Source organism: Actinia tenebrosa, unplaced genomic scaffold, assembly GCF_029948245.1.
Source record: "Actinia tenebrosa isolate PJP-AT-01 unplaced genomic scaffold, QUT_ActTen_1.0 PGA_scaffold9__36_contigs__length_13948895, whole genome shotgun sequence".
Classification (NCBI taxonomy): Eukaryota; Metazoa; Cnidaria; class Anthozoa; order Actiniaria; family Actiniidae; genus Actinia; species Actinia tenebrosa.
Window position 1 is genome coordinate 2,673,933 of NW_028292586.1, and position 11,985 is coordinate 2,685,917.

An 11,985-nucleotide genomic window follows, 5' to 3' on the forward strand; every position below is an offset into this window, starting at 1 on the left:
TGTTGTAACTATGGACCAAGTCGCAATAGACTTCATAAGAGGATGCGACTTTCCATTTCACAGGTATGGCTGTGTCGGTAATTGTCTTGCCTGAGGCACATAATAAAGATCCCAATGGGTCAAACTTTCCAAAAGTTACTGAATAGTTTGGCATATTATGTTTGAGGGTCATTTTGTGCGGCAATCCCGTGGTGAGAGTATAACCGCGCTTGGCGAGCTCCTTGGCCAGTGTGATTGGCGTGTAATGTCCATCGGGTAGCATTTCACCTTGATATTTGCCGGGCGCCTTAAGTACGGTGACCAAGGCATTGACTAGATTATACCAAGAATTGTACAAAGAGCAACTAACCAGCCGAACCTTATGGGCTTTGATGGGGGGATTCAAGTAAGTGGTAAAGTCATTCTTGTCGCTTTCCAAAAAGACGATCATTATATTACAGGGGACAAGTCCCCTTCTAGTGATCTGAGCGCAGCTCAGACTAAATACGCCAAAGCTACGCCTCCCGCCAGCCCTGCGACTCCTACGAAGACCAATTCATTGTCTTTTTGTTTCTTAGAAGGCTGGTAGTAATTCTTAAACTGAGGCTTTCTTAACCCCGTTAATGCCGCGGGGTGTGCTTGCGCATAAAGTCTAAAGGCGTAGTCCGTGTTTTCGAAGTTCTTATCCGCCTGCATCTTGTCTTGGTAGTTCTTGTCCAACCAATCCCTGTAAGCTTGTCTTTTTTCATTCCAAGCCGCCACGTCCCGCTGATATTTCTCCAGCGCCAAGTCGTGCCTTTTCCTCTCAGCGGCTAATTCTCCGCTTTTGTCGCCTCTAACTAATCTATCCAAATATTGACCGCCATAATTAGCTCCAGTGAATGCTAAAGCTGCGACGACTCCACCTATGACCACGCTAGCCATTATATACCAGCAAACACAGTTTGCTTCTAAATTATGTTGTCGGCAGGTACTTTTCCTTTCGTAGGTATTCCTTTACCATGATAGCCCCACCCACGGCAGCGGTCATCTTAGCAAAATTAGCGAAGCTCTTGCTTGGGTCTTCAGTAAAGTCTTCTTTGAACACTTTCTTACCTACCCAACCAATACCCGCAACGATGGAAGTAATAATAGCTGCTTCTTCAACAGTTTTCAACAACGCGGTCGACATTATATTACAAAGCGAGAAGGTTATTCCATTTCAGGGATCTTACTTTTTCTAACAGCCGGTTCCACGGGTGCGTGATATGTTGCGGCCTCCCACTTTACCTTTGGCTTCGTAGCCCGCCATTGTAAGTAGAGGCTGCCTGCTGCTATAGCAATTCCTATCGCGCCAATGACGTAGCCGGGATTCCAAAAGGATTCCTCTTCTTCTACCTTTTCCTCTTTTTTGGCTTTGTTCTTTTTATTCATCTCCGCGAGCTTCTTTCCAGCAGCGACTCTACCTGGAGATTTAGCCTTGGTAATCTTTTGCTCGGGCTGCTCTACCTCTGGTTCACTCATCTTATATTAAGGGACTTGACAAGTAACTTGATGACGACTTGACAATGACTTACGGACGACTTAATAATGACTTAACGGCGACTTGACTAAGTACTTGAGGCGACTTGACAACGACTTGACTAAGTACTTGAGGCGACTTGACTAAGTACTTAGGGATGACTTAACTAGGTACTTGAGGATAACTTAAGTAAGTACTTAAGAAGGACTTGAGGCGACTTGATCAGGTACCTCAGTAAGTGCCGCCTGGAAGACCTTTTCGACTTCTCTGTCCTTCTTGAAGTCCTTCCAAGACACCAGTACCTCCTTCAAGTCGACGTGCTGAGCTACGTGCAAAGCCGCAGAGGCGACTGCCATTAACTTACCGCACTTCAAAGACAACCAGCCGCAGGTTATCTTAAGTTCTTGGGCGATGACATAGTCATCTCTTATGTCCTTCCGCAGTTGCTCCACGTCGTCTATGGGCAGTGCAAGTCCAAGCAATTTAGTCGCAAGTCGGATAGCGGAGTCTGCTACGGCGTCGGTAGTCTTACTTGCAAGAGCAGCCTCGTACCTCTTATGGAACTTTTTGACTTCCTCTTCTGACAACTTATTAACCTGCTCATGGGTAAATTCCTTACCTATCATTTCTTTGCACTTCCCAGAAGACACAAGGATGTTAAGTTGTTCCTTAAGGTTACTTTCATCTAACTGTGTGGGGACTTCATCTAAGAGCTGCTCAATATCCATATACATTAGGAATCATAGATTCCAACCGTGTAGGGAAACCTCAAAGAGAAGATCATCTTGGAATGTTGGTGCGTTTTTAAATGCCGCATGTATTCGTGTAACTGTTCCTTGGATATCTCGCCGCCATAGTCGCTTAAAATGGTTTCCAGGTCACTCCGGCTCGGAGTATAAAATACGACAAGCGAACCTATGTTTTCCCTAAAAGGCTTAGAGACGCTGGTAAGCTGCTGGGAAAGCAACCAAACGCTGATATTGTCATGTCTGCCGCTAAAGGCGAGCTTCACCAACTCCGAAGTGCGTCTTTTTACGTCGTCCCCGCAGGCAATGTCATCCAATATGAGGAGTGTCTGCGTGTCCTTGGGGAATTGCTTGTGCCAAAACTTCAAATGGCTGGATAACTCATTAGGATCTAAGATATCTACGAAGAAGTCGTCATCTTTCACTCCTATGCCTTCCCAGGTGCGGTTATTCACGTAGGTGGGGCATAATAGCACAATATAGTCGAAGCGGTATCTAAAGGGTCCTAATAGCTGCTCCACTACGAACTGCGTTTTGCCGCAGCCGGTGGGTCCTACTATCAACGCATTGCAGGGAATATGGTTCGGATCCATTATATATACCATGGACCCAATGGACGCAGTAAGAAGGATTGCCGGCGACGCAAAAGATAAAAGAGACACCATAGAAATGCAAAGGGAGGAGATCGATCGGCTGCGGGAGCGCGTGCAGAAATTGTATGATGAAATGTGCAGTCTGAAGCGCGCGGAAAGGTTTGGTGCCTTGTTGACGATGGCCGGTTGGGCAAAAGAAAGCGTTAAGGACTTTATGCGATATCCGTTGTAGAGCTGCTTTAAAAGACACCTTAGAATGTTGAGTATAAGGTTGTTAAATTGTTAAAGATGTGTGGATGCTACTTTTAAAAGACACCTCAGAATGTTAAAGATAAGGTTGTTATATTGTTAAAGATGTGTGCATGCTACTTTTAAAAGACACCTTAGAATGTTAAAGATAAGGTTGTTATATTGTTAAAGATGTGTGCATGCTACTTTTAAAAGACACCTTAGAATGTTGAGTATAAGGTTGTTAAATTGTTAAAGATGTGTGCATGCTACTTTTAAAAGACACCTTAGAATGTTAAAGATAAGGTTGTTAAATTGTTAAAGATGTGTGCATGCTACTTTTAAAAGACACCTTAGAATGTTGAGTATAAGGTTGTTAAATTGTTAAAGATGTGTGCATGCTACTTTTAAAAGACACCTTAGAATGTTAAAGATAAGGTTGTTATATTGTTAAAGATGTGTGCATGCTACTTTTAAAAGACACCTTAGAATGTTAAAGATAAGGTTGTTATATTGTTAAAGATATACGTATGAGTCATTTAAAAGACACCTTAGAATGTTAACTATAAGGTTGTTAAGGATGTCTTGCATGTGTCGTTTAAAAGACACTTCAGAATGTTAAGCGTATGGTTGTTAAATTGTTAAGGATGTCTGCATGTGTCGTTTAAATGACACTTCAGAATGTTAAGCGTATGGTTGTTATATTGTTAAGGACTATTATTTCTTTTTTTAAGAAAATATACCTAAGAATAAGGATATTTCTTTTCTTAAGAAAAAAAAGATAATAGTCTTTAACAATATGATAACCATACACTTAACATTCTTAGGTGTCTTTTAAACAGCACATGCAGACATACTTAACAATATGATAACCTTATCTTTAACATTCTTAGGTGTCTTTTAGAAGTAACATGCAAGACATCCTTAACAATTTAACAACCTTATCTTTAACATTCTGAAGTGTCTTTTAAATGACTCATGCATATATCTTTATCAATTTAACAACCATACACTTAACATTCTTAGACATCTTTTAAACGCAGCTGTATGCTCCCGTAGACCTGTTTTAAAAGATGTCTTAGAATGTTAACAATAAAGTTGAAAATACGTTATATTGTGCTTAAGATACACTTAAGTATAAATGAACTGTTCGATGTGTAAAAAGGTGTTCAGCACCAAGCAAAGACTACAATACCACGTTCGTCGTGGCGTTTGCACAAAGAAACCAATTAGTAAAGTTTGTAAGGATTGTGGTAAAGAATTCAGTACCGTTCAAAAGATGCGACAACATCAAGACAAACGCATTTGTGGGCTTTGCAAGGGCTGTAATAAGGAATTTCCTAACACCTCCGAGCACCTGAAAAGGGGCGTCTGTGAACAAAGCAGACAGTGTAGTTTCTGTAATAAGATACTAAGCAGTCGTCAACGTTTACAGACGCATCGGAAAACACATGAAGTCAACTATCGGTTTCTCTTTGGGGCGTATGACCTAGAAGGCGTGGATTGCTACCAATGTGCGGATTTGATGAGTCGCTGCCCGCATAAAGCTAAGAGGATTACTTAAGGAATCGCATAGATTACCATAAGAAGATAGTCCGTACTTTCCCCTCTTTCGAACGCGCAGAAGGCGTTCCGTGGACTAAAAGGGAGTATTGGAGGCAAGAGTGCGATCGTTGTGGTTGTGTTAGAGAAGAGGAACATATCTTCAACTGCCTCGACAAATAAACGTCCTTAACAATATAACAACCTTATACTCAACATTCTGAGACCCTTTTAGAATGGGGTTTGTGCAAAGAGTCTCAAATCCTGATCTTATTTTTCTTGTTGTTTGTTAAGTATCATCAAAACAACAAGAAAAATAAGGACCCCCTTTAAAGGTATATGCTAGCCTACTTTGTGGCATTTCTGGGAGGATTCCTAATCGCCCTTTCAATATATGGACTGTATTACGTGCGAACTACCAGCCGATTGCATTACGCCCCCAAAACCGCGTAAAAAATACACCTGCCTTCATTGCGGCAAGGTATTTCTTGAAGGATCCTTTGTGGGGCATTGGTGCTCCGCGGATCCTAAAGCGCAGCGGACCCTATTAGACGTCATTACGAATGCAGAGGACTCTCAGGCTCATACTTAACCACGTCAAATACCCACCTGCCATCCCTCTTACCATGACTCATAACATGGGTAACGTCCTGCCCTTCGATGGCGTACCTTATCCTATCGGGCGCCCAAAGGGTGTATGTTCTTTTTTTATTCTTTAAGACCAAGCGCAGGCGGTCCAAGTCTTCAAAGACCACATAATTCTTTATCTCGTAAATCTCCCCCACCACCAAATCGCGCCAGTGTGTTTGTATGAACTTTAACTCGTTAAATTTATCCTTGTCCATATATTCTATGAAATATCTTTAAGTGTGTTGCCAAAGTCTCCGAGGTTTTAAAGCCCTTACAGCACCACCTGCAGGGAATTCGTAGGTGTTCAGCATACGCAGTGATCTCCCTGCAGATGTCGTCGTAGTCGCTGCTTATAAGCACCTTATAGCCGTTTTCTTCATACCTCTGTAAGAGTAGTTGCTGATCCTCAGATAACCTGCCGTTGCCTTTCGGGGTCTTTAGTTCTATGCATAATCCACAGTAATGTGTATGCGCATTCAAGATCATTAAGTCGGGTTGACCGCGTTGATATCCTTTCTGCCAGCACTTTATGCGTTTGCCGTCCGAATCCTGCAGTTCACCTAGACCGGGGGCTATGAGCATTTGGGGGTAAAACCTGCGGATGTAGTCCACTACCTTTTTATGCAGGTCAAATTCATTTTCTATTTTGAATACCAACTTGTTTGGACCGTCAAAGCGCCTTTCATATTTACCTGTTTTCCTTAGCGCGGGAAGGACTTCTTCGAAGACCCAATCCTGGAACTTTACGGCCTTTGGCATCTTCGAACTACATATCAGCTGATACAACCCAGGTTCGGAAATGAACACGGAATGTGGATGCATAGTAGAAGGGGCACGATTCGTTACCCTTAACTCACTCAGCCTTTTCTGGTACTTCTCAGACACGTGGTCACTAATAGCCTTTTTGGTGTTCTCGTATTCCAACGCCAAAGCCACCTCCTTCGCTTTGAAGTACAAAGTTTCGCCTTGCACTATGCATTGCAGTTTGGTTTCGTTGTTTTGGAATACGCGAAGCATTGTATATCTAAGAAATATTTTAACCTTAATAGGCAACACTCTTTAGTTGATTCATTTCCACGCTCAGTTGCGCGTCTGAGACGACGAAGATGTAGCAGTTTATTTTGTCAGCGTCCTGCGCGTCAGTGTTTTTGGTGCGCTTGATCTCCAATGTTATGCCGTCCTGCGTATTTACTAAACGTAAACCCTGGCCATGTAGGTCTTCGTCGTTAATGGTGCGCATGTCAATCCATAACGCGTACTTATCCTTAAAGAATTCCTCGGGGCTAATTTGGTCGCCAAACTTACGCTTTGCCTCCCTGTAGACGTCTTCAGGTTTTATTCCCTGGGAGTAAACCTTGTTTGGAACGCCGTTTATGTTAATACCCACGTTAGTAATGTTGGGGTTGTGAAACGCTTCGGAGTCGCGCTTACCGGCTTCGTAGGGTTTGGCGAACACCAGCATTAGTCCCGTAAGACTTCTTCGGGGGAGGTTAATACTTTGGTTGATAACCTCATCCGTCTTATCCAAGAAGCTAAACGTCTTATACATCACTACGTGGTCGTAAAGGAATGCCTTTCCGGAGCTGTATTCCATGCCAGCGCTACGGGCCAGCTCTTCACTGTATACCGTTTCGTACTGTAGCTCTAAGTTGGTAATAGAGTATGGGTGAACGGCTCCACTAATTGCGGTGGACATCTCTCCAAGGATGTTGGTCGTATCGGCCAAGGTTACTTCGAACTGTAACTCACTTAGCTGCCTTGGGTAATACACGCCATGACTCGTAATCACTTCGAAGTCCAACGGGATGATATACTTGCTACCATAGGCCGTCTTTATTCGCTTCGCATCTGCTACTGCGGTTTCTCCGCTGGAGTCCGTGGGCTGCGTCTTAACAGGCGTGCGGACTTTACGCAGGATGAGACTACCAATTCCTTGTTCTATCCTTTGCGCGCGGTCGAAGGCTGTTAACCATAGGTCCTTATAGGTGGTATACAGATCGTACCTATTTAAGTCCAAAAGGGATTCCCCGGCAAACTTAATTCTCATCTTAGAGACAAGGTTGCGGCCCACGTTATTGACGCAACACCTTTCATCCACAGTGCTGGGCTGCACCGCTAGGTCAAACCTTAGCGCCAAGGTGCCAGGAACCAATACTAGGTTATCCGTTAGACGGGGCACGCCCACATACAGGGTTTCTCCTGGCTTTGCGCTGGATGGCGTGAATGTGACCCGGTGAAAGGTGCGTTCCGCCTTTAGTCCGCCAACCTGCTTAGGTAATACGTTGGGGTTTAACTTTGAGCTTATCATATATAATGGAAGTAGAAGGAACAGACCCCGACTTCGATCCCACCACTGAGGAAGGTCAGGCTGATATCAACGACGGTGACGAAGAACCGCTGCTTCCCACCCAACAAGTCGACGATTCCCTAAGGGATAGGATTGCAAAGGCCCTAAGACATCCCAAAGCACGCGAGTACACGTTTCCGCGTGAGCACATAGAGCTTCAAAACATGGGCGAGCCGGAAGCAGCCGCACGGGAAACCATAGAGTGGGCAACGCAAGAGCTAACGCAGCGCTATTCCCACTTTGATGCTGACGACGTAAAACTCACAGAACGCGGAAACAAAGTCCTCATAAGCGTCCAAGACCTGAGATTTCCTGACAAAAACCGCTGGACGAAACCACAGCCCCTTTTCGACAAAAATGGCGAAGTTAGGGGTGACGTGGCGAGATTAAGAGGTTTTCAACTAGCTACCCGAAGTGCGTTAGAAAGGTTGGCAACCCTGAACGAAAGGGTTGCGTTAGAAAAACGCGTCGAGGAGCTGCAAGAAACGTTGGAAGAAAGGGAAGCAGAATACATGAGACAGAACCAACTGCTCATTGATGCTCAAAAGAGAGAAATCAACGACAAAAATCAGTGAATGATAGAAATGAGAGAACAAAGAGACAATGCCCTGCGCGATAGAGACTAAGCCCAAAAGGCCTTCGATCTTACCCTGCAAGACCTGGACATGAGCAAGGAAGAAGCTAAAGACTTGCATATCACCATAGCCGGCTCTTTGGAGGAACGGCGGCAGTTGGTTGCCGAAATCAATACTAAAGAAGAGCAAATCCGGCAAAGAGATCAGGCTATTGAAGACTTGGAGGGGCAAATAGAGCGGCAGCAGGAAGTAGTTGCGGACCAGACTCGTCCCGAAGAGGAAAGGGAAGCAGCTCAAAAGGAAGTAGGAACCCTTCAGGAGAGAGTTGCGGAATTACAGGCGCAAAAGGACAACCTGGAAAAGGAGCTGGGGCTTACCACCAAGGAAAAGGTAAAAAGAGCCCTTTTGAAGTATGGCGTTCCGCTGGCGTTTGCGGTCGCTATTAGCACCGTAGTAGGAGTTATCCTATCCGCGCTTAAGGCTACAGGTGCGGGCGTAAAGAAATTAGGCAGTGGGCTGACGGACTTGGGAAAAAAGATGGCAGCCGGTCTTCCTGGGCTGCTGGGTTCGGTTGTTTCCTTGGCACTTAGGGCCGGCGGCGAACTGTTGAAGTTCGTGGGTAACAACATTTGGATCTTGGTTGTCGCTATTGGGGTGGTACTCCTGAAGAAGATGAAGGGCTAATCTTGTCCTTGTATGTTATGTCGGGCTTATCGTCGTCAGACGCCCGAGGTGTTCTCGACTGGGGATAAGTAAAGATAGTATTCGCACCGCCTTGATAATGCGGAACTAGTGGTATGGCGGTCATAGTAGAAATGGTCTTATGATGCCAGGTCCTGTCGGGGGTGTTAGCGTATCCGTCCGTGCTATTTATGAAAGCATAATAACCGAGATTGCTACTACCGTCAGGGTAAATCTGTAACTTAGCATACTTACAATTGACTACCATTTGAAACGTAGCCACGTAAAACGCCTCATTACTAAATGGATATGGCTGCGCCGAGAAATGAGTAGGACTTCGATTGTCGGTCAATGCCCTATAAGGGGCTAAAGGCTCATCGTTCTCGTCAACCAACCTAAACCCTACGATTCCCGCCCGCCCCGAGGTAAAGATAATGCTACAAACGATCAACGCAAGACCTCCAACTTCAACCCACATCCCAATATCGAGCCAGGCGTGATCAGTATACCGCTCATCCCTTAAGTAATAAGCGTAATGGGCTTCCTTCCAATGTGGATTCATATACTTCAGCAAACATAGTTTGCTTCTAGAGACTAAGCACCGTAAGAGTGCTTATGGTCTTGTGGTTATAGGTCGTATCCCTTTGATTTTCTATGCTATTTACGCAAACGCTCCCGGTGTCGTCTACGCGTATTTGCAACTTTACCTTCCCATGGCAATCAGCAACCATGTGAAAAGTCCAAGTCGTAAGATTCTCAGCGCTATTCGTTGGCGGCTCTACGGAAAAATGCGCAGGCTCCCTGTTGTTCGTCTTCGCGCGCATAGGCTGTAATGCTCCATTCTCATCCAGGAACCTAAAGCCTACGTTGGCGTGACTGCTTGTGCCAATGCAAATACTACAAAGGATTAACTTCTTTCCTGAGTAGTTCAAATTCACAGACATTCCGGTGACATCAACCCAAGATGCCTGGGTGTATTTTTTCTCGCCTGTGTAAGTCGTATAAACACAATCTACTCCAGCTACGTAGGGGTTGTTCATCGCCATATATAATAACTCAGACCAATGCTTGCGGTAGCCAAGCCGGCTTTTAGTAAGTTATGGTCATATTCCTCGGGTATCGCAGGTATAACCTTCTTTTGGGCTGTGGGCTTGGGAATTGGTCTTTCTGCGTGTTCCTTTTTTGGCTTCTCTACGAAGTGAGGAATGCCCTTGGTCATGTCAGAGTTCACGTCATTCACCCCAAACTTCATATCCTTAGTAGCTCGCTGCAGCTTGTTGTTATAACCCACAACGGAATTGGTGTTAATAACCAAGTTACTTGGCATTAACCAACAACCAGGACTCAAGGCATAATCTAGCCGCACTTTAGATTGCTGCACCGCTAATTGATATCTCTGCACTGACTTGGATATGTCGTTTTCTATTATTGCGGACTCAAACAGGGTTAGGAATTCCTGTTGCGTTTCCCGCGAAGCACCTTGGGATCCAACAATGGGGCTGCGGGTATTTACCTGCGCTCCCAGGATGCAGTAGACAAATGCTTCAATGCTGCGGTTGATCCTGGCTAGGTTTCTTAGGCCTTTTCCTTTTAATAATACAAACGGATCCCAAGGACTGGGGTAAATTGTCTCAATCCTATCGATCAGCGTAACGTCATTCTTACGACCACCCAAGTCGTAAAACTTTAGGACCCCGGGGTATTTTTGATGATACATGTCTGCCGGACGCACGCCGTCAACATGCCAAGCATAGATAATGCCCAAGCCATGCGTGGCGCCCTCCCGATAACGAAAGTCTTCTTGCTGCGGCTTAAACTCATTCATTAGTCTTTCTAGGGCAGCGGAATCGTAGTGGTTATCCATTCGATTAAATGGCTTCTCCCCTGGCAGTGGCACGTGCAGCTCCTTCAATATGCGGCGCATAGTAAAGGCAACGTGGAACCTTAGAAAGGCAATGTTGAACATATCCGCGGCAACCCCGCAGCCTTTTGTAGCCGCCCAGACGGCAAAGTTTAACTGCTGCGGCCAGTACTTAAAGTTAGGTCCCTTTAGCCATTCGTGGGCTTCTTTTCCTGAAGTGTGCTTAAGCTTAAAATCCTTAAAGATATCCCTTATTACTACGTCAAAGGTTTGCTTACCCACTGGAATTTTTAGGTGTGTTACCAGCTTATCAAAGTCGTTTATGCCACCTTTGGCATCATAAAATGGGTAATCTTCCTTGGTTATCAATAAATTCTCCGGGAAATTAGGCTGTACCTCCTTCGTTATTGACAAAGGCCGCTCGCTTACCTTCTTCATTATTTTTGGTTTCAAATCCTCATTGCTGTACATCCCAGAGCCGTTATAGTAAATCCCATCGGGTCTTCTTTCGAACTTACTGGGGTCTGCATGCGGAAACATCTTCCTAAAGGCCCTCCAGTTCCAGTAATCCCGGTTGTCGTGATGTGGCTGCTCCTCAATATCATTCCCAAAAGCGTCGTACATTAGTATATATAATGGATGTTATACCATCAGCACCTCAGTTGTACCCAGATGTTCCCAATTATCACACTACGGCACCAATAACGGATGCCGAAAACTTCAGACTTAACAAAGCAAACTTAATCCTGGCTTACTTGGAAGGACAGGCAAAACACTATGAAAAAGTCCGAAAAAAATACGTTAGAGCCCGGAGTACGCTACATAAGATTTCGATAACTTCGGGGTCCATATCTGTTGTGTTAACGGGCTCCGGCGTTGCTACTTCGCTTACTGGGCCGGGAATAATCGTTGGAGTTCCTTTGGCCGGCGTTGGGGCAGCCTGTGGTATTATTTCGGCTGTTGCTACGGGCATTATGAAACAGTTGTCAAGCAAAATATCCAAGCATGACACGACAATAGCTCTGTCTAGGGCCAAAGTAAATACAATTACCGATCTTGTCTCAAAGGCTTTGCGTGACAGAAAGATAGACGACGTAGAATTCTCGCTTATTCTGGCCGAATAGGAAAAGTACGAGAAATTAAAGACGGACATAAGGAATAAAAAAACAGTCGTAAAAGATCTTTCCGACGAGTCTCGCAAGAAGATCTACGAAGAGGCCAGAGAAGAAATGCGAAAAAAGCTCGCTTCCTAAGTATCACCTTTGAAAAAGGCGCAGGAGGATTCCAGCTGCATGTATCATC

The 11,985-nt window shown here is 44.8% G+C and overlaps 1 protein-coding gene across 1 annotated transcript; it reads right to left on the minus strand.

Annotated features, from left to right (window-relative positions):
• Nucleotides 1-8,945: 8,945 nt before the first annotated feature.
• On the minus strand, nucleotides 8,946-11,121 carry LOC148904482 (uncharacterized). Its single transcript, XM_089024975.1, has 3 exons — nucleotides 9,955-11,121; nucleotides 9,078-9,366; nucleotides 8,946-9,007 (listed from the first exon to the last, which is right to left on the minus strand). The coding sequence occupies exons 1-3, from the start codon at nucleotides 11,119-11,121 to the stop codon at nucleotides 8,946-8,948; spliced, it is 1,518 nt and encodes a 505-aa protein (XP_088881101.1).
• Nucleotides 11,122-11,985: the final 864 nt, after the last annotated feature.

Coding starts and splice junctions, on each gene's coding strand:
- LOC148904482 (XM_089024975.1), bottom strand. CDS start 11,121: ATGAAGAAGGTAAGCGAGCGGCCTTTGTCAATAACGAAGGAGGTACAG. Junction 9,367..9,954: donor AGCCCACAGCCCAAAAGAAG/GTTATACCTGCG, acceptor CCACATTGGAAG/GAAGCCCATTACGCTTATTA. Junction 9,008..9,077: donor GTTTCAAATGGTAGTCAATT/GTAAGTATGCTA, acceptor TTTCATAAATAG/CACGGACGGATACGCTAACA.